The sequence below is a fragment of the Medicago sativa genome, chromosome 5, assembly GCF_051527215.1.
Source record: "Medicago sativa cultivar Bolivia chromosome 5, Bolivia_mono, whole genome shotgun sequence".
Lineage (NCBI taxonomy): Eukaryota > Viridiplantae > Streptophyta > Magnoliopsida > Fabales > Fabaceae > Medicago > Medicago sativa.
In genome coordinates, this window is record NC_140753.1 from 15343440 (window position 1) to 15363937 (window position 20498).

At 33.2% G+C, this 20498-nt stretch overlaps 3 protein-coding genes and 1 long non-coding RNA gene across 4 annotated transcripts; 1 reads left to right on the plus strand and 3 right to left on the minus strand.

The window, feature by feature from the left end:
* Positions 1-5855: 5855 nt before the first annotated feature.
* Positions 5856-6980, minus strand: LOC146920436 (uncharacterized). Its single transcript, XR_015010721.1, has 2 exons — positions 6365-6980; positions 5856-6229 (listed from the first exon to the last, which is right to left on the minus strand). It is a non-coding gene; the product is annotated as an uncharacterized LOC146920436 (long non-coding RNA).
* Positions 6981-9045: 2065 nt separating this feature from the next.
* Positions 9046-10698, minus strand: LOC146920437 (uncharacterized). Its single transcript, XM_085711140.1, has 3 exons — positions 10636-10698; positions 10478-10570; positions 9046-10165 (listed from the first exon to the last, which is right to left on the minus strand). The coding sequence occupies exons 1-3, from the start codon at positions 10696-10698 to the stop codon at positions 9116-9118; spliced, it is 1206 nt and encodes a 401-aa protein (XP_085567266.1). The 3' UTR covers positions 9046-9115.
* Positions 10699-12170: 1472 nt separating this feature from the next.
* Positions 12171-14654, minus strand: LOC146920438 (uncharacterized). Its single transcript, XM_085713854.1, has 5 exons — positions 14263-14654; positions 13738-13815; positions 13087-13168; positions 12649-12791; positions 12171-12530 (listed from the first exon to the last, which is right to left on the minus strand). Exons 1-5 carry the CDS (start codon positions 14551-14553, stop codon positions 12321-12323), a joined length of 804 nt encoding a protein of 267 aa, XP_085569980.1. The 5' UTR covers positions 14554-14654; the 3' UTR covers positions 12171-12320.
* Positions 14655-18136: 3482 nt separating this feature from the next.
* LOC146920439 (NDR1/HIN1-like protein 12) lies at positions 18137-19081 on the plus strand. The gene has a single exon (XM_085713855.1). The coding sequence runs from the start codon at positions 18295-18297 to the stop codon at positions 18988-18990; it is 696 nt and encodes a 231-aa protein (XP_085569981.1). The 5' UTR covers positions 18137-18294; the 3' UTR covers positions 18991-19081.
* The last annotated feature ends 1417 nt before the right edge of the window (positions 19082-20498 follow it).

The following is a 20498-nucleotide window of genomic DNA, read 5'->3' on the forward strand; positions in this document are numbered from 1 at the left end:
GGAATTAGAAGTTAAAGTCTTGTCTAGTGAAAGATTTGTTATTATGACAAACCAATAATCCCAAGGCTCTTTATTATTATTATTATTTACCTTCAGCAATCAAACCTCCTTTTATCAAACTTTCTTCTCCTCTAATCATTCTTTAAAGGTTAATTAAGTTGAACAACTCCCTAGCGGAACGATACTCTTTCTTACTACTATTACTTCGATAGGTCGTGCACTTGCGGTTTGGCCCTATCAGTTGTTGGCAAGACCTTTAAGAAAAAGGGCAAAAGAAAGTTTAATCCAAAAAGGAAACCTTTTGGACCTACTGGTGGTGTGACCAAACCTAAGCACAAAAAGGTCAATGTCAATCAAGTTGATGTTGAATGCTTCTACTGTAAAGAGAAGGGGCATTGGAAGAGAAATTGCAAGAAGTATCTTGATTCTCTGAAGAGACAAGGTAAGATATTAATGAAAAATGTTTTCATGATTTCTTTAACTGTTACATATCCTACAATATGGGTATGAGATACTGGTAGTAGTTTTAACATCTGTAATACGTTACAGGGACTGCGGATAACCAAAAGGCTGAATAAAGGTAAAGTGAACCTTCAAGTTGGGAATGGAGCAAATGTTGCTGCTGTAGCCGTAGGATCAGTCTCATTAATAATGCCCACTGGCAGAGTGCTAGTGTTAGATAATTATTATTACGTTCCGGAATTTATTTCAAATGTAATTTCAATTTCTATGTTGGACAAACGTGGTTTTCGTATTGCCTTTAATAATAATATTTGCTCTATTTATCATAATGATGATTTATATGCGAATGGTTATCTCCAATGGGGCATATATGTCTTACCGAATGTAAATTATAATTCTATTTTGCATGTTTCTTCCGGTTTCAAGAGAGAAAGAGATAATCAATTAAATAAAACTTATCTTTGGCATTGTAGGCTCGGTCACATTAGTGAGAAAAGAATTAACAAGTTACACAAGGAAGGTTACCTTGATAATTATGATTATGAATCATATGAAACTTGTGAATCTTGTCTCAAAGGAAAAATGACTAAATCTCCATTTATTGGAAGTGGAGAGAGAGCTTCTGAATTATTAGGACTAATACATACAGATGTTTGTGGACCTATGAAAATTCAAGCCAAAGGAGGATATTCTTATTTTATCACTTTCACTGATGATATGTCTAGGTTTGAATTTTTGTATCTTATGAAACATAAATCTGAATCATTTGAAATGTTCAAAAGATTTCGCAGTGAAGTTGAAAAACAGACCGGTAAAAGCATCAAAATGCTTAGATCCGATAGAGGGGGAGAATATCTTAGTAATAATTTCATTGATTATCTAAAAGAGAATGGGATTCTCTCACAGTGGACACCTCCAGGTACACCACAACATAATGGTGTATCTGAAAGGAGAAATCGAACCTTATTAGATATGGTTAGATCTATGATGGGGTTCACTGATCTTCCATTAAATTTATGGGGATATGCTTTGGAAGCTGCTGCTTATCTTCTAAATAAAGTGCCTTCGAAATCTGTCTCTACAACTCCATATGAGATATGGAAAGGACGTAAACCGAATCTAAAACATATTAGAATTTGAGGTTGTCCTGCTTATGTTAAGAGATTGCAAACAGATAAACTTGATGCGAGGTCTAGTAAGTGTAGGTTCATTGGGTATCCAAAAGAAACAATGGGTTATTATTTCTACCATCCTTCTGATCATAAAGTGTTTGTGGCTAGAGGTGGAACCTTTCTTGAAAGGTAATTTATTGCTGAAGGTAGCCATGGTAAAGAAATAGAGCTTGATGAAGATCAAGAAAATGATGAAACCCCAAATGCACAAGAAAGTATGAATGAGGTTGAACATCCTTGCTTTGATATTTTAAAATTAACACCAAGGATGCCAACCTCAACTACTTTAGCTCAAGAACCACTTACAGTTCAAGAACAGGTTAATGAACCAATCTTAGAACATGTTCAACAACAAATCAATCTAGTGCAAGAGCCTCTTAGAAGATCTACTCGAGAACATCGTGCACCTAAAAGATTAAATTTAATGGTGCAAGATGACACTTCGAATGAGGATTATCATAATGATGATGATCCTAAGAGCTATAAAGAGGCTATGCAAAGCTTGGATCGTGATAAATGGCAAAGTGCTATGGAATCTGAAATGGAATCGATGAAGATCAACAAAGTTTGGACTTTGGTTGAGGCTTCAAAGGATATTAAATCTATTGGTTGTAAATGGGTTTACAAGAAAAAGATTGGAGCAGATGGAAAGGTTGAAACCTATAAAGCTCATCTTGTTGCCAAAGGTTATCGTCAAAAAGAAGGAATAGATTATGACAAAACTTTTTCCCCTGTAGCAATGATCAAATCGATTCATATTCTACTCGTCATAGCAGCATACTATGATTATGAAATATGGCAAATGGATGTAAAAACAGCTTTCCTTAATGGTGAGCTAAAAGAGGAAGTGTATATGACACAACCTGAAGGGTTCACATCCATGTCTGATCATAACAAAGTATGCAAGTTGCAACGATCAATCTATGGATTGAAACAAGCATCTAGAAGCTGGAACATTCGTTTTAACAATACAATTGAAAAGTTCAATTTTGTTAAATGCGAAGAAGAACCTTGTGTTTACAAAAAGGTAAGTGGAAGCACTATCATTTTCTTAGTGTTATATGTCGATGACATATTACTTTTTGGAAATGATATACCAGCAATGCAAAGTACAAAGGTTTGGTTATCTGAACAATTCTCCATGAAAGACTTAGGGGAAGCAGCCTATATATTAGGAATAAAGATTTATAGAGATAGATCTAAAAGGTTGCTTGGACTCTCTCAGTCTATGTACATTGATACCATCTTAAGGAGGTATAACATGGAAAATTTTAAAAGAGGGTATTTACCCGTAGGAATTGGAGTTACTCTTAGTAGGGAGGATTGTCCAAAAACTCCCGAAGAGAGAGAACGCATGAGTAGAGTACCATATGCTAGCGCAGTGGGACCTATCATGTATACCATGACTTGTACACGTCCTGATGTCGCTTATGCACTTGGTGTAACTAGGCGATATCAAGCAAACCCAGGTGAGGAACATTGGAAAGTGGTTAAGACCATTCTTAAGTACTTAAGAAGAACTAAAGACCAATTCCTCATCTATGGAGATTCTGAACTAAAACTAAAAGGTTTCACTGATGCAAGTTTTGCATCTGATAAAGATGACAATAAATCTATTTCAGGCTATGTCTTCGCCTTGAATGGTGGTGCAGTAAGTTGGAAAAGTTCCAAACAAGCTACAGTAGCAGATTCGACTACTGAAGCCGAGTATATAGCAGCAAGTGAGGCTGCTAAAGAGGCTGTTTGGATGAAAAAGTTTATATCTGAACTTGGAGTAGTCCCTTCGATAAAAGATTATGTACCATTATTGTGTGACAATAATGAAGCGATTGCTCAAGCAAAAGAGCCAAGATCACACCAGAAATCGAAACACATTCTTCGAAGATATCACTTGATCAGAGAGATTATTGAACGTGGTGACGTCAAGATTGAAAAGGTGGATGGAAAAGAGAATGCAGCAGATCCATTCACCAAGGCACTTGGCATAAATGTCTTTGACAAGCACAAGTGGGGAATAGGATTGAAATACATGGCTGATTGGCTCTAGTGCAAGTTGGAGATTGTTGGAGATGCCTAAGATCCAATCAATTATGTAACCAATTTTAGACTTAATAAATATTCATTATCTTGTTTACTGTTTAGTGAAATAGTTAATTTGATAACATCCTTGATTAAGACTATAGACTTGTTATCATGATAGAGATTATGATAATGAGAAACAAGTCTTTTATTATTTTAATCTAAATTGTTCTTGATCGTATGATTATTGTGAGTAGGACATCAATAATTCGGATATATCAATATATATGTGATAGTCTTTATTGGATAAACATTAATAAGTCACATTTATTAAATTACATATATAGATGATACATATAGTGATGTGATCATTGAACTGACTCGACTGAGAATTTCTAATGGTCGATATTACCTTAAAATGTCAATAGAAAAATTCTCAAGAAAAAATATAATGATTTTCTTTGACCTGAGATTGTCATGGTAATTAACATGTTATTTATTGTATTTTGATTCTGAACACCTAATACCTTAGGGTGCTAGTTGAAAGGATATTGGATACGATTAAATACTTGTATAATTAATGACTAATCAAGATGGGATCCGTCAACTCTTGGTAATAAGTTTGAAATGTATGATAAAATTAAAACCCTGGCTAGGGAAATTAAATGAAAGAAGAAATGAGTTTCTTAAGTCAAATATGTTAACTTATTAGAGTTTGACAATTGTACCATGCTCTAGAGTTAACAAGAGTTGTAACGACGGAAGAAAAATATTATATTATTCTAATTGGTTCTTGAAGGAAAAGTAATACTTCATACTAACTGGACGTCAAGGAGTGTTACTAGACGCCTACCTTGATTAATATATTAATTTGATTAGTCTATTACCAGTTTAGTATTGAACCTACAGGGTCACACACAAACGAGTGTTCTAATTCTTGCTAAAGAATTACTTTATTATTTGATGATTAAATTGAAGAATTTAATTAATCAAAATATAAATTTTCTAAGTGGAATATTATTGTATTTTTTGCTAGTACAAAGAATACAAATAATATATATAAACAAGAGCATATTATTTATTGAAAAAGTAAATAAATAAGAAAAGTTTGGTGTACGTTGCATTGGCCATGTATATATGGAAATAAGGCAATTGGTCAATGATTGATCTTTTAGAAAGAAAGAAAACGTACAACATTATATATATGCAATTATATATAATTACGTGGAATCATATTGGTCAATGGTCATCTTAGTAGAAAAATGGTTTTTCAAATAAATTAGCATTAACACGTGTTAATTGTTTTTATAAGAATTGACCATATGAAATTAAAAGGTCATTAAGAGGAGTCAACACCTTCTATTTGATAGTAGTGTGTGTGACTTATAAATAGACCTTAAGTAATTTGATCAAGATACACAACACAACAAAAATACAAAACAAAATATGCTCTAGTTTTATTGTTCCACTACTCAAAGGTTGAGAGTAAGAATTGGTCTCGGTGTGGATACACGTAGAGTCTTCATATCATTGAAGAAATTTTCATGCTTCAAGAATTGATACAAAGGTACACTTTTAGTATCTAATTTATAGTTTTATAATTTAAGCGCAAAATAGATCCAAACTTTATTCCGTTGCATGTGTTATGAACACTATTTTTACTTCACAAATCACAGGTTTTGTATCCTAATAGAGAATCAACGGAACGCAACATAAGGGAGGTATGTGATGGTTTTGAAAATAGAGGGCAGGTCTGTAGTATTTAGCTAAAATTTAGGGGAGGTTATTATAATTTGCCCTTAAAACTATAAATGTTTGATTTGTTTAGAATACTCTATTTTCAAAACATTATCTAACACACCAAAATCACATGGGTCCCACTAAATTAAGTGGATCTCATACAAATTTGGTCGGAGCGTTTAAATTTTTATCAAGGGTTAAATATGTTTTTGGTCCCTATAAATATACCTAATTTTCGTTTTGGTCCCTCTAAAATATTCCTTCGAATTTTGGTCCCTCTAAAATTTTTCATCCACATTTTTGGTCCCTCTGTTAAATGGGGTTAACGGTGCTGACGTGGCAGATGACGTGGCAATGACAAGCTGTCATTTTTTAATGACTGTACAATATTTAACAGTGCCACGTAGGATAATCACCAAATTTAATTAAAAAAAATAAAAATTAATTTTTTAAAACAAAAAATTAAAAAATTAATGAAAACTTAAATTGATTTATTTTTTATTAGAACAGATTTATATTATCCCCAAATTAACCCCAAATCCATATTAAATTTCCCAAATTTATCTCAAGCTTATTCCTGTATCATCTTCTTCATCGAGCAACCCCATCCCCACCCTCGTCAATTCCGACGTCACAACCACTGTCGACACCATCATCGACACCACCACCATCAACAACAACAACCTTCGACACTATTACCAACAACAACCATATGAATTGTATTATCCGTACGATTTCATCACCATTACCATCTAGAGATTCCGACACCATTACCATCTAGAGATTCCGTACGATTCGCTCACTCTTTTCTCGAGCTCTCTTGGTAATCTAGTAATCTAGTGAAAGAAAGAGAGAGAGAAAAAAATGAAACCATGATGGATTCATGTAAAACCACGGGTTAAAACTAATGGAGAATTTGGAAAATACTATGTTAGGAAAAAATATGGAGCAGGCTTGAAGAATCAGTGAACCTTGAAGATCGCTACAGGAGAAAGCAACCATACTTGGAGCAGGCTTTATGCTCAACTTTGTTGAGGGTGGATGAATGTATCCTAGTGGATTCTTGTTATCCAACAAAAGCACCTCCTTAAACTCCCATTATTCATGTACCGAGAACATATTTTCGATTGCGACCACAAATCATGGTTTCATATTCGATTACGATTTTTGACTCAATTGCGGTTACTATTTGAGCATTGATTGTTGAGATTTGGTTCAATTTTTGATTTTAGGGTTGCAGCAGCTTTGGCTTCAGTAAGAACGAGAGAGGAGAGACTCAGATCTGGTTTTGAGAAAAATGAACAGCTTAAGCAAAACGCAACATTTCATTAAACATAAAAAATAAATTAATTTCAGTTTTTATTTTTTTTTATTTTTTTAATTAAATTTGTTGACTATCCTACGTGGCATTAAAAAGTGACAGCTTGTCATCGCCATGTCATGTGCCACGTCAGCACCGTTAGCCCCATTTAACAGCAGGGACCAAAAATATGGATGAAAAATTTTAGGGGGACCAAAATTCGAAGGAATATTTTAGGGGGTCCAAAACGAAAATTGGGTATATTTATAGGGACCAAAAACATATTTAACCCTTTTATCAATAAAGAATAGCGTGTTAAAAAATACTATATATTAAAGAGGGTGTTGCTAACACTATTTAGAAAGAATGTGAATAAATGGGTAAAGTGGTCTTTGAAAATATAAATGTTAGATTTCTTTTAATATTAAAATTTTGCAAAGACAAATATCATCTTCGATTTTTACTATGTCCGTCATTTTAGTTCATCTACACCCTCTGGACACTATTATAAGCAAAAATTCATTTTTTAGATTCATTCAATAAATGATGCATGTGGTCTATATATTATACCACATACATTATTTATTGAATGAACTTAAAAATTTAATTTTTGCTTATAATAATGACCGAAGGGTGTATCATTTTTCATTAGTGTCTATAAATGCGTAAAGTGGTCTTTGAAAATATAAATGTCTGATCGTTTTTAATATTAAAATTTTGCAAAGACAAATATCATCTTTGATTTTTACTTTGTCTGTCATTTTAGTTTAATATTAAAATTTTGCAAAGACAAATATCATCTTTGATTTTTACTTTGTCTGTCATTTTAGTTCATCTATCATTTTCCATTAATGTCTATAAATTGAATGTTAAATGCATACGTGGCATTTTCACGTGGATAAAATATCATTGTCACGTCATCACTAGCAAAACCTAGTTAACTAATGAGAACATCTACAATAAAGAAATCCATTCTTTGGTACTTTAATCAGTCTTATGCGTAGACATCATTTATAATCTTTTAATTGTAGTATCTAATAAACATTTTTGTTTCAAAAAAAATGATAATAAACATTCAATTATTTCAACTGAGCGCTTCACATAATTTTTTTTAAATGGAATTCATTTATCATCTATCGATAACTTTGTATCATTATATTTTAGTTCTTTAAAAAAAACTATGTATCATTATATTTAAATATTTTAATCTTTAAAATTAAAAAAAGTGAAACCCGCAAAGAGATGGTACCTATTTGAGACACTCTTTTCATCAGTTATTTACGTTATTTTTTCCACAATGGAAGTACCTATTAAGTACATTAATGCTTATGGAGTTAAGATACTCCCATTGTGGATGGTCTGAGTTAGCTTCGGCATGAGAAATTTTTTATAAGTCATACGTGTGTCGGTTCTCGTCAAAGTAATAAAATTTATAAGAGGTTTGTCTGCACATATACATAGCAATTAAACGGTGTTTAATTAAAAAGTAAAATTGCGGAGATATCAAGAGTTGGTTTGCAAAAGAAATTAAATTAGATTTGGATTAGAATAATGAAAGACTGTTATAATTTCTTGAATCCATTATATGTTCTTATTTGGTAATACTAGTTCTTAAACCAATAGCAATTTGATGCATATGATCAGGGCAGTTTAATAAAATAGACCAATAATTTTTTTTTTCTTTCTCAAGAATCAAGATCTAGTTTATCTAATATAAAACTTTATTGTTTTAGGTGAAAGTCGTTTTATCAACAACTTTATCAAACACAGCATTAAAAAATAAGTCTATAAACATATGTATTTAAATTGGAAAATCATAAATGTTTATCGTTACCATATTCATTGGTTATAATTTTCAAGGAGAAAAAAATATTATTGAAAAATATGTTTTAACATTCTCCCATCATCCACTAAATAATCAATTTTGTTTATTAAAAAGGTAAAATGATATATATTACTACAAGAAATAATCTGCTTCATATCAGAAGGTGTGCAAGGAGGAGCAAAATAGTTTTACATCACGGAACTCAAAAGAGAAAACAGAAAAACTCAGTCAAGACCCAAACAAGCAAACGAGTTGTTTCAATTTTATTATGAGTATTACTTTTCCCACCCTATGCCTTTCCTAGCGCGCCCTATTTTTTTTCCAAAATTACCCTCGGGGATTTCCGGATTATATAATCCGGAATGAAGCAGTGCACAGAACTGAAACAGAACTGAAACAGATTTTCATGTCATCGTGGTTTTTATCATTTTTTTTCAATAAATCATTATATATGTTTGTATAAAAGACAATTAACTTAAATATTATATCAAAAAATGATTATATATATATCATTATACCAAAAAAAGTTGAATTTATATCATTACACATTTCACCTAATGATATACATTTCAACTAAACTAATGATATATATCTAATCTATGGCGCCGAAAGATCAATGGGACTATCATCCACTTCAACCTTCACACCAGGAGCAGGACCAGCACCAACCCTCTCATCGGGATCAAGATTTTCAACAACGTACAACTCTTCATCATCTTCTATGACCTCAACACCCGCCGCCCGACTTTGCTCATTATAATCTGCCATCCGGCTGACATATCTATCTGGCCATGTGTCTGCATCCTCTCGATGGTATTGTCTCCATAGAGCGGAAGTGGGAGGAATCAGACAACCATCCTTCAATTTCAAGGCCATAAAATGGTTGTCATTCACATATGCCAGACATATCAACGGATCGATAGTTGGAGGCGGCGGTGGACCACATAGAGGGAAAAAGGTTTCTGATTTCCCATTGGACAACACAACAACCGTTTGGTTGAATTTCTGTGCGATGAGGAACCCCATATCCGACATTGTCATCCATTTATCCGGTGGTGCAATGCCAATACCGGAGTAGGATAGAGCGTCCAAGACCTCGTTATACCGCCTATCATCATTAATCATCCTCCGATAGCGGTCATTTTCTACACCGATAAGCTCTTTGTAAAGGTTGTACCGGACTAATACGTGATCATCAACAGTCAAGTTACGTAGGACCGCAACTGCTCGGAACCCACAATGGCCATCACCGGGTACATCCGTAACCTTTTCAATAAAGCCATGCATCCAAATTGGGATTTGGTCTTTGTTTGGTATGTGGACCTCAACAGGTGTTGGCTTCTTGGGATTTTTTGGAATTGGCTTAGGAGGAGTAGGAGACATGTTGCTTTTCCGTGCTCTCTTTCTACTTGTCCCTGTTGACCGTGTCTGTGAACCCTGTGTTTCTTGCTCTTGGGAGTCAACAATCTCCCATAGGGAAGGGGACCGCCTTGTCGATCGAATGCTTTGCTTATCTTTCTTTGGAGCTCCTTTGGTGGTGACCTTATTTGGCGGTGGACGCATAGAGGTGGTTTCCGGTAAAACAAATTGCCGGAATTGTTCTTTCAAATGCACTTTCATGTTGTAATCGGCGTCCTTGAACCGCGCCTACAATGTGTAACAAAACAGTCAGAGGAAAACCAGTCAGAAACATGCCATTCTGTTACTACTGTTGACTTCCGGATTATACATTCCGAAATAGACAAACTAATCCGGATTGTATAATCCGGAACTTCCCGATACACCCTTTGCATGAGCCTTAAATGCACTTGCATGGGGCGTAAATGCTACTTATCCGGATTACATATTCCGGAATACAACTGTTATGTCCGGATTATATAATCCGGACTGCACCAGTACATAATACAGAAACAGAAATCCTGGGCAGAACATAAACAGAGACAGTTTTGAAAAAAATACCTGGAGAATATCCCATTCTGGCAATAGAGAGATGTCTTCTTTTTTAAGCTTCGGGTCAACCTCGTACTCGAACCCCAACCTCTTCCAGTGACTCTGGATGTGTCCGGAATACAGCTCTTATGTCCGGAGTATGTTATCCGGATTGTATTTCAACTGACCAACCCCAAGTTTCGCAAGTCCTCACGAGACAGGGTGATTTTCAAACGGTACGGATTATACATTCCGAATATTGTCCGGAATATATTTTCTGGATAAAGGGTATTTTGGTAAAAAAAATAGGGCGCGCGAGAAGGCTATAGGGTGGGAAAAGTAATACCCTTTTATTATTCTTAGCTAAATATTCAATATCGCCCATCAACTATGTCTTCCAAATATCTTCACATCCATTTTCATAGACGAAAATATTTTCAACAAACTATCAACCTTGACAACAATCTCCCTTGCCATAGATCTTATAACTCATTTTCATTAAGGAAAGACAATTTCTCAACCTTATCAACACATAAAATAATTACATTTCCATTCATTATTCAGAAAAAATTTGATATAATTATGAAAACAGAAAATGAAAAGAAAGTTTTTGTGTCACCAAAGAAAAGAAAGCATATAGTAGAAACAAAAATAACTACAAACAAAAAAAATATACAAAGTTGCTTGGCAACTCAAAAACATGGTACTTGAACTTTAGCTATGTCAGTTGGTTATAGATTGTAAGATAGATTTTGTGTTTAAGTTTTGATAACAAAAGGCCTGTTATAATTTCAATGTTTTTGAGGTCTTCGTAGACACTACAATAGAATCACATTGTTGCATAACTTTTTACAATATAAAGTATTGTGAAGGAAAATTATTCATGTGCTCTCACATAATTAGTCTTAATTTATTTATCCTGTGGCGTGCTACTATCATGAATTTGTGAGAGCATTTTCAAAATATATGTTTGAAATGTTTAATACTTATAAAAAGTGTTAGCAATAGTCCAGTGGATGTGTATGTTGGTGGGTACTATGCGGACTAGTGTTCTTGCTTCTGCATTTTGAATTGTTTGATCGTTTAATAATTACAATGGACATAAATTCAAAAGACGCATCTAACACGATCCGAACCACATACATTGAGTCAATGGACAAAAAGTCAAAAGACGCATCTAATGCGATTCGAACCACATACATTGAGGCAAAGGCCAAGATGTCAACCAACATACGAAACTATCATTGGTGTTGTATTGTGAATGTTAATGATATACAACAGTTTGGTATGAACACTTAACGCAGTGGAAGAGTTCCATTTAAGTTCTTTGGCATTCCGGTAGGGGTGAATCCAAATAAATGCTCCACTTAGAAGCCAGTTCTGGAAGTTATGACGAGAAGATTGTACATGTCTAAGTGGAGAGGGTATGCTATTTCTATTGGAGGTAGGATTACGCTAATTAAGTCCAATAGCCTGTATTTTCCCTCTGCAACACCTAAGAAAGGTGGTGCAGAGGGAGTTTTTGTGGGAAAATGGACCCGGTAATCTTAAGATAAACTGGATTAGCTGGGATAGGGCGTGTAAACCAAAGAATAAAGGAGGCTTGGGTTTGAAAGAATTTGGAATGAAAGGTGGCGCGGTACAAACACGCTTCAAGAAAGGTTAAATACCATTTGTACTCCATTGCATAAATTTTTGCTTATCAATAAAAAAACCTAAGACATGCAACATATTTCATCCTAATATTAATATGTACAGAATCAGAGTAAACATCATATGTCAACTACATCTTAATATGTGTATATCTATCATAACACTTCTTATCCTTACATTCTCATGAGTGATGACATTTAAACATGTATGCAAATTAAGGTTAATTAGCCTCATTCAGCTTGGACAGCAAAAAGAGACAGCTAGAAGAAAGAAAGACAGAAGCACAGAAGCATAGCAAATCCACAGGAGTTTGAATGGTAGCCTTCTTACTTCTGTCAAACAAACCAATCAGAAGCAGCATCACTATCACATGACCAACCTTGGTTTTCAGTTCATTCACTGTTTTTATATTCAACCATTTTGGTCGTTCCTGAGAAGGAGAAACATTGGAATTAGCATCAAAATGCAGCAGAGAGGCAGTAGCAATACCACTAAATCCTACTGACTTTGATAAGGTTGACTAGGAAAAAGAATGTCTAAAAGCTAACCTTCAAAGTGAATAAGCCAAATAGATTTGATCTATCAGAAGGTTTTTGATCTGACAGAGAGCTTGCACTATCAAGATTACTCACAAAGAGCTCATAGAGACCCATTCCAAAGACTAGCATCACCGTTCCTAAAAGATAGAGATCTACATGAACAATGAAGTAGCCGTTAGAAAGAAGAGAATCACAAATAAATCCTCTTAGAACAATGACAACACTAACACAAAAGTAGGAATACCATCTTCAAATTTAAGCCTAACTCATCGTTACAAAACTGGCTTTATAAAGATGAGTTAGACCTAAATTTTAACACGGTATCAGAGCCTATCGATTCGGGCTATCCAAGTTGATTATATGAAGAATTATGTGTTACATAGTTAAGAAATAGAACAAGAAACAAATTATACAAACTTTTAGGAGTTTAACTTTAGAGACACTCACCAAGAGCTTCTATCAGCAATTGAATTACTTTACTACGGTTTACCAAGTATCCCAAAAAAGACTCTGCAACAAATGTGGAGCCCTGCATGTCAAATTGAATAATGTATTAAAACAAAATTCATCAACATAGCACACTGATTGTAATATTGCTTAATTTTTCGAAACTTGTTCAATTGATTCACCCAGTTTGAGAAAGTGAATAATCTTCGGAGCATGAAGTTACTTAAGTTTTCGAATTACAAATATGCACACTTTCCTTAATTCGTACCAAGGGTTAAGCCTGACATGTACTTACGAATTGGTTGAGATTTGCTTAACTAAATTTGGGTTCCAGCTTAACTCAACTCTAAAAGCTATCTCATATGGTGAGGTTTGTAGGACTAGACATCCGGAGCGTGAAATTCACAGGACTGCACATTTACAGGGATCTAGGACAATTAAGCTATGATAGCATATTAGAATCTGGTACTGATTAAACACTAAAAGCTAGCTCATCATTGAGGATTGTCCCACTTGTAGTTACTATTCAGTCCAAATCACAAAAGCATACTATTAAAGGTGCACAAAACTAGAATCATGTAGTCTTGTTTTTTTTTTTTTTTTGGTAAATTTGATCAGATACAACTTATAATTAAAGTTTGAAATTGATACCTTGATGAAGCATAGAATTGATCCAATCAAAGACCCAAAAACTCCAAGAATAGCAAGAAACCGACATCTATAAATCACCTACACAATACATCAGAAAAACATCAACAGTTAGAAATCCAAATTCAAAACTATTCATAGATAATAACAAACAATTAAAGGCTCAATTGTATTCATCAGTCATGCATAATTTTGAATACTTGAATAACCAAATCAAACCAATGATTACAACGAAGAAGAAACCACAAACTCTCAACACATGTCTTACAACCAGTTTGGATCGGCTTATTTGAGCTTATCTACTAACATAAGTTTTTTAAGACTGTTTTGTAGAACTTATGAAAACAGCTTATGACATTTTTCATAAGCCGTTTTCAGCTTATTTTCATAAGTTCTCCTAATTAACTACTTAAAACAGCTTAAAATTTAACTTGCTATAGAAATAATCTATACATAAGTGCGTATCATGATAAGAGCTCGTGTTATAAGCTGCAAATAAGTTATTTATCGACACATAGCTAATATTACCTTCTCAATGCCTTCTTCTATGCCTTCTAACTTCCCTGGCATCTCCTGATGAGATACAACAGAATCAAAACCCGAATTGGAAGCAACAAGCGGCGATGACGGATTCACAGCAGATGAAGAAACAGAAGCTTCTGAACTACTACTGCACACAAAATCTGAAAACCTGAAACTCTTATATCCCAACACAGAGACCCTTTTGCCATATGAGCTGAATATAGAATTTTGACAGTGAATTAAAGATGATGGTGTTATCGTAAATGGTTTCTGCACCAATGCCTGAGAAAGTTTCATGGTTGGGATTTCAGAGAGTCAAGGTTGTTGATTTGGAAAATGTACAAGAGTTTTTGTGTGTGTGTGCATGTATGTGTCTGAAAAGTATCAGTGTCAAACACAAGATGGAAATTTGAGATGAATTTTCCTTTGTCTTTGGTTTGGTGCCACTAGTTGTTTGGAGAGAATTGTGTGAGTCATTGTCTTTCTTTTCTTTTACTTTTTTTCCGACATGTTATCATAAATATCTTGTTGGATTTTTTGTACCATTCAACACATGTACGAATCCAAATTGTTTGAACTCACTCTCACCATACATCTATATCACACATGATACATTCTCAATCGTTAGTTAGTAAATTGCATGGAATGGAAATCAACTGCTAGTGGAAGAGGTAAATCTACCCACAACGTGGACGAATCAATACTCAAATTATAATCGAAAGAAGTGTTCACACTTAAAATTTGCTTATCTAATTAACTCTAGTAAAAAAAGTTTATAATAAAACCAAACAATTGTTCAGTTAATAAGCTCTGCTAATGATAAATCGTTCGAAAGAAACTTTTTGATAAACAAATACATCAAAATTTAACAACAAATTTGATGGTTAACACATTTTTTTAAGAAATGGTTAACACAATTTAAATATGTGGTTATCTATGTTTAGTTTATGGTTAATAAATATTACAAGTTATCACAATCTATTTAACACAATTAGTCACGATTTTGGTGCGTGACAGGCTACGGTTCCATAGAGATAGCCGATCATTTGCTTTTCAATTGCGACATCTTTAGTTTGGTCACTTACTTCAGTTTGGTCACTTGGCTAGGTTATCGCGTTGTGCTCATTCGTTCCTTCGAATAATTTGGTTGTCTTATGTCTGGATTATTTGGAAGGAACAAAATAAACGTGTTTTTCATCAACAGGTTGCAGATTCCTACAACTTAGCAGACTCTGTCACATTGCTATCTTTTCAGTGGCTTAAGGCTAATATGTCCACCTTCGTTTATAGCTATCACGAGTGGTGGAAACACCCTTTGTACTGTATGGGTGTTATGATGTAATCTTCAGGTTTATGTTTCTTTATTTGGAGTGCGTTGTTGATGCATCTGTAACTTGTCTTTGTAACTTTTTTGGTGGCTCGCTCTGCACGCCTTGTGCGAGTTGAGTCACTAGTGGTTTCTAATATATTATATTTTGACTTGTTCAAAAGAAAATTAGTCACGATTTTGAATATCATTTATTTTATTAAATATGTTGAATATTATTAATCGCAATTTTCTTGAGACAGTCAAAAATAGTTGTAATCCTTGAATGATTTTGAATTACACGTAAGAGAACTTGTGTTATGTAAAAATTACATCAATTCCCGTAAATTTTTAATCCTCGAAAGATTATGAATCTACTCGTACTCCAAGTTGTTTTAATGTAATTAATGTTCAAATTCATAATAAAATTTTACAAATTTTTTTTTTTAACAATCAAAGAAATTTAAGAGATGACGAAAACAGGGATATTTTATCTCATCTCACTACAATAAAGAAAGAAAATTGCTCTTTAGGTAAACTGATTTACTCAACGAAACTCCAAATTTACACTTTTACACATAACGACGGTTAACTGTCGTGCGCATTCTAATCTTATACCAGAACATCAACCTCTCTCTATTGTTCAAAACACAATAACAGGGTTTGAATGAAGCAACCAGCTGAAGAAGTTAGTTTGATTGATATGTGAGTCATCTTGTGTTTTATTATGTGTTTTACGGTGTTGAAATTATGTTTAATGTATGTTATTGTTGTTGCTTACATGGATATTAAGTGGTCTTGTCCAATTATTATTAGAAGCATTGTTTCATCTTTGAATACCCATTTGCCCTATTTTATTTATAAATGTATTAAGTGGTCTTTGAATATCTCTTTGCATGTGTTCTTGCTTGAAAATATGTTTTCTCTCCGTAACTGTAGTTAACTACTATAAGCAAGCAAACGACAGTTCATTGAAGGTATTTTCGTGAGTTTATGGTGCCTGAGAGCAATTAAGGAAGTTTAAAGAGCAATTTTCGTAAAAGGAAAACCAAGGAATAAATAATTCTACGTACCAAGCCAGATCACAAATCCATCTTTGGGGCGGACCATGAAATCCTATCACTGTTGCTTTTTTGACTTTCAACTAGATATTTGACCCGCACAGGTTTATTGTAAAGAGATTGACATATGAATAAGGATATAGCTAACAGGATAAAAATGAAATTGGTGCGATACATTTTTTTAGTATTAAATAAGTGTACAAAAAAAAAGGCAAGAGGATAGAAATGAAATTGGTGTGATGCATTTTTTTATTTTTAGATGGAATTTGTTAGGTTAAATTACTGCTAACCTAATAAAGCAAATGAACGGGAAAATATTAGGTAAAATTGTTGCAGACCTAACAAAATTAATAAATAAGGATATAGCCAACAGGATAGGAATGAAATTGGTGCGATGCATTTTTTTAGTATTAAATAAGTGTACAAAAATAAGGACAAGAGGATATGAATGAAATTGGTACGATGCATTTTTTAGATGGAATTTGTTAGGTTAAATTACAGCTAACCTAATACAGCAAATGAGCAGGAAAATATTAGGTTAAATTGCTGCAGACCTAACAAAATTAATAAATAAGGATATAGCCAACATGATATGAATGAAATTGGTGCAATGCATTTTTTTAGATGGAATTTGTTAGGTCAAATTACTTCTAACCTAATACAACAAATGAGCGGGAAAATATTAGGTTAAATTGCTGCAGACGTAACAAAATTAATAAATAAGGATATTTCCTAGAAACACATGGAAATGACTAAAATACCTAGCGGTAGTTAACTACCGCCGGTTTTCTAGTTATAAGCCAACGGTAGTTAACTACCGCTATGGACACTTAAATATTTTCCATGTGTTGTTAGAAATTTTGGATGTAAAAGCAATTTTCAAATCCTATCAACTGAGGCCCATTTCAAATCCTTCTTTGGGCTGGATCTTATATGGACATACTTGGAGTTCACGTTACCATATTTCTGCAAGAAGAATAAGCATGCATTTTTGTTTATGTATATAATTAACAAATAAGTAAATGCTTAATGGTTTGTTTATTGATTCAAATATCAACACACCGACTTAGCAAGGGAAGATCCATTGAATTTCACTATCCAATGATCGTGCTAAAGCTTCAAAGCCAGGAAATCGACAAGTAAAACAGGATAACTTCTACCATGCAAGTTTGGTATTTACTTTTTATACAATAATATTCACTCACTATTTTAATTTTATCATTCTTAGACAAATTCTTTGAACAAGTTAACAAAAACACTCTTACAAAACACACATTTCTTTGTTCTATTTTCACTTTTTTCCTAAACAAGTATAAGAAAAGGGTAAAAACAAATGCATTAAAATCATTTTATATACTTTTTATACAGTAACCAAAACAACAATAACCAAGATTCTCTTATGTAACCAAAAGAAAACAAAACCAATAACCTAGTTGGAGTACTAGGTAACAAAATATATAAAAAAAACAAATTAGCATATGCAAGGGACAAATGCTTTAAAGCTAGGAAAAGAAGATACCAAAACCTTCCCACCAATTAGAGATAAAGAACCCATATTTCTCCATTTCCCAAATCTCCTCCCTCTCAAGTACTCTCACCCCCTCAACATAATAAAACTCACATATTACCCCACATGGGTTGGTTTTAATTTTTGTCACATCATTAATCTCCATGCCTTCCCCCCATAACATTAATCAAGACCATGAGGCTCATCATCTTGATCAACCTCAATCTCATCCTACTCATCAATCTCGTCATAGAACACCCAAAAGAAGACTAGTAACACATCAAAATGGTAACACCAACATCTTTATTTGGCTATTGGCAGTTCTATGCACAATAATAGCCATAGGAGTTGTAATTGGAGGCGTAGTAGTCTTTATTGGTTACATAGTAATTCATCCAAGAGTCCCAACAATAAGCATAGCAACTGCTCATTTAGATCTTTTCAGAAATGACTATGCTGGCCTTCTTCAAACACAAATGAGCATTGTTGTGATGGCAAGAAATGGTAATTTTAAGGCACATGCAACATTTTCAAATATAAAATTGAAACTTAGCTATGAAGGACAAGGTATAGCATTTATGGTTGCTGACCCTTTTGATGTTCCTAAGAATAGTTCTAGGTATTTGAATTATGTTGTTCAATCTTCTTCTATTCCTTTGACTCCTGATCAGATTGAGGATGTTGATGCCACATGGAAGAGAAATATTGTTGGGTTTGATTTGAAAGGTGATGCTAGAACTCAATGGAGAATTGGACCTTTTGGTTCTTTTAAATTCGGGTGTAAACTTGAGTGTCAACTTAAATTTCATCCTCTTAATGGTAGTTATATTCCTTCACGTTGCACTTCTCAATCCAAATGATTATTCTTTCTTTGTTTCCATTTTGATTTGACTATGTTATTGTTATGTATACACACAATATTGGACATAGTCACATTCTCATTCTCTTCTATGTTTCTCTATGTTCCTCCCTCATACAAATTTAGTCAAAGATTAGTATTATTAGATAATTTAGTTTCTGAAGTTAATAAAATTTTAATTGGTTTACGAAGAAATTTATGGCTGTATGAGTTTTTTTAGATTAACTTGAGAGACTCAAGTATTAATGTGAACAATTTTTTTATTTTTTTTTAAATTTGTTAATATTACAATGATAAAATTGTCTAATGCGTACCATTTTAAGAAACAAAATTGGTGACTGTTTTGTCTGTAATAAAATTGAGTCTTCAGATTCTTTGCTTTTGTGGGAGATATTTCAATCCTGCTTGATGACACAACATTATTGTATTCAGAAGAACACTTTTTTAGGAGGCTTTATGTTTATGGCATTAAAGGTAGTGAACAATATAATAAATAATATTCTTCATTTGTATGTGGTTTGTTGTTCTTGTTCTTGATTTTATATATATATATATATATATATATATATATATATATATATATATAGGGTTTTGCTAGAAGACACCTTTTATGAAGGTGTCTTTTAGCAAGTTATTCTATGAGCATTTGTTAAAAGACACCAACTAATTTTTATGAAGGTGTCTTTCAGCAAAGTTATAACTAAAAAGTGGAAATCACACCTTGAGGTGTGGATTGCTAAAAGACATCTTCATTGGTGGCTTCTAGCAAAACCCATATATATATATACATATATATATATATATATATTGGCGCTTTGTAGCTAGCTATCAACACAAACAATATGAAAATGATACAAATGCAAAGAAAATGAAAGCTTTAAAGTCAAGAAAACAAAATAAATAGTTCTTATAAACTTTTAATTGATAAAATTTATTTTTAGGTGTGAATTAGGAAAATTGTAGTTGATTGTAGTTTTATTCTTTGGCTTGGAGGGGTTATTTCATCCTGAGCTAAGCAAGCTCAAAAAGGAGGAAATCTTTTCAAAGCCATTGGCACTACCATCACCAAAGATAGGGATTGAATTGAATCAAGTAAGACACTAGAAAAGCAAATCATATCATAATACCTTTACTAATTAATGGCACCTTTCTATCTATCTTTTTTTGTTGCTCAAGCCTTGTAGCTTGACGTTTGGTACAACTTTTCCCTTTGATTAGGCGTGCAATAAAAGTTATTTAGAAAATGAGAAAATTAACTAGTGTAACAAAAAAAAACTTATTAGTCTAACTAACTTTTACATTTAATAAACTATTTTTATTTTGGCGAAGTACATTTTTCAATATCAATTGTTCATATATATAGTTTATTTTTTTGGACTTTCTCATATCTCTAAGTTGAGTTCAAATCCAGAATTTCGCATGAGAATTAACTCAAAATTTAAACTCACTTGAAAAATAGTAAAAATAAAAAATGATGTGGTTAGCACCATTGGATGTTGGATACTAAGC

Bases quoted from the DNA above. Each gene is read 5' to 3' on its own strand.
- LOC146920438 (XM_085713854.1), bottom strand. From the start codon at position 14,553: ATGAAACTTTCTCAGGCATTGGTGCAGAAACCATTTACGATAACACCA. The intron at 13,816-14,262 runs GTAATATTAGCT...TGTATTGTGTAG, and splicing joins TAGAAGAAGGCATTGAGAAG to GTGATTTATAGATGTCGGTT. The intron at 12,792-13,086 runs GTGAGTGTCTCT...TTGTTCATGTAG, and splicing joins ATTGCTGATAGAAGCTCTTG to ATCTCTATCTTTTAGGAACG.
- LOC146920437 (XM_085711140.1), bottom strand. From the start codon at position 10,698: ATGTATAATCCGTACCGTTTGAAAATCACCCTGTCTCGTGAGGACTTG. The intron at 10,571-10,635 runs GTCAGTTGAAAT...GGACACATCCAG, and splicing joins ACTTGCGAAACTTGGGGTTG to AGTCACTGGAAGAGGTTGGG. The intron at 10,166-10,477 runs GTATTTTTTTCA...TACACATTGTAG, and splicing joins CAGAATGGGATATTCTCCAG to GCGCGGTTCAAGGACGCCGA.
- LOC146920439 (XM_085713855.1), top strand. From the start codon at position 18,295: ATGCCTTCCCCCCATAACATTAATCAAGACCATGAGGCTCATCATCTT.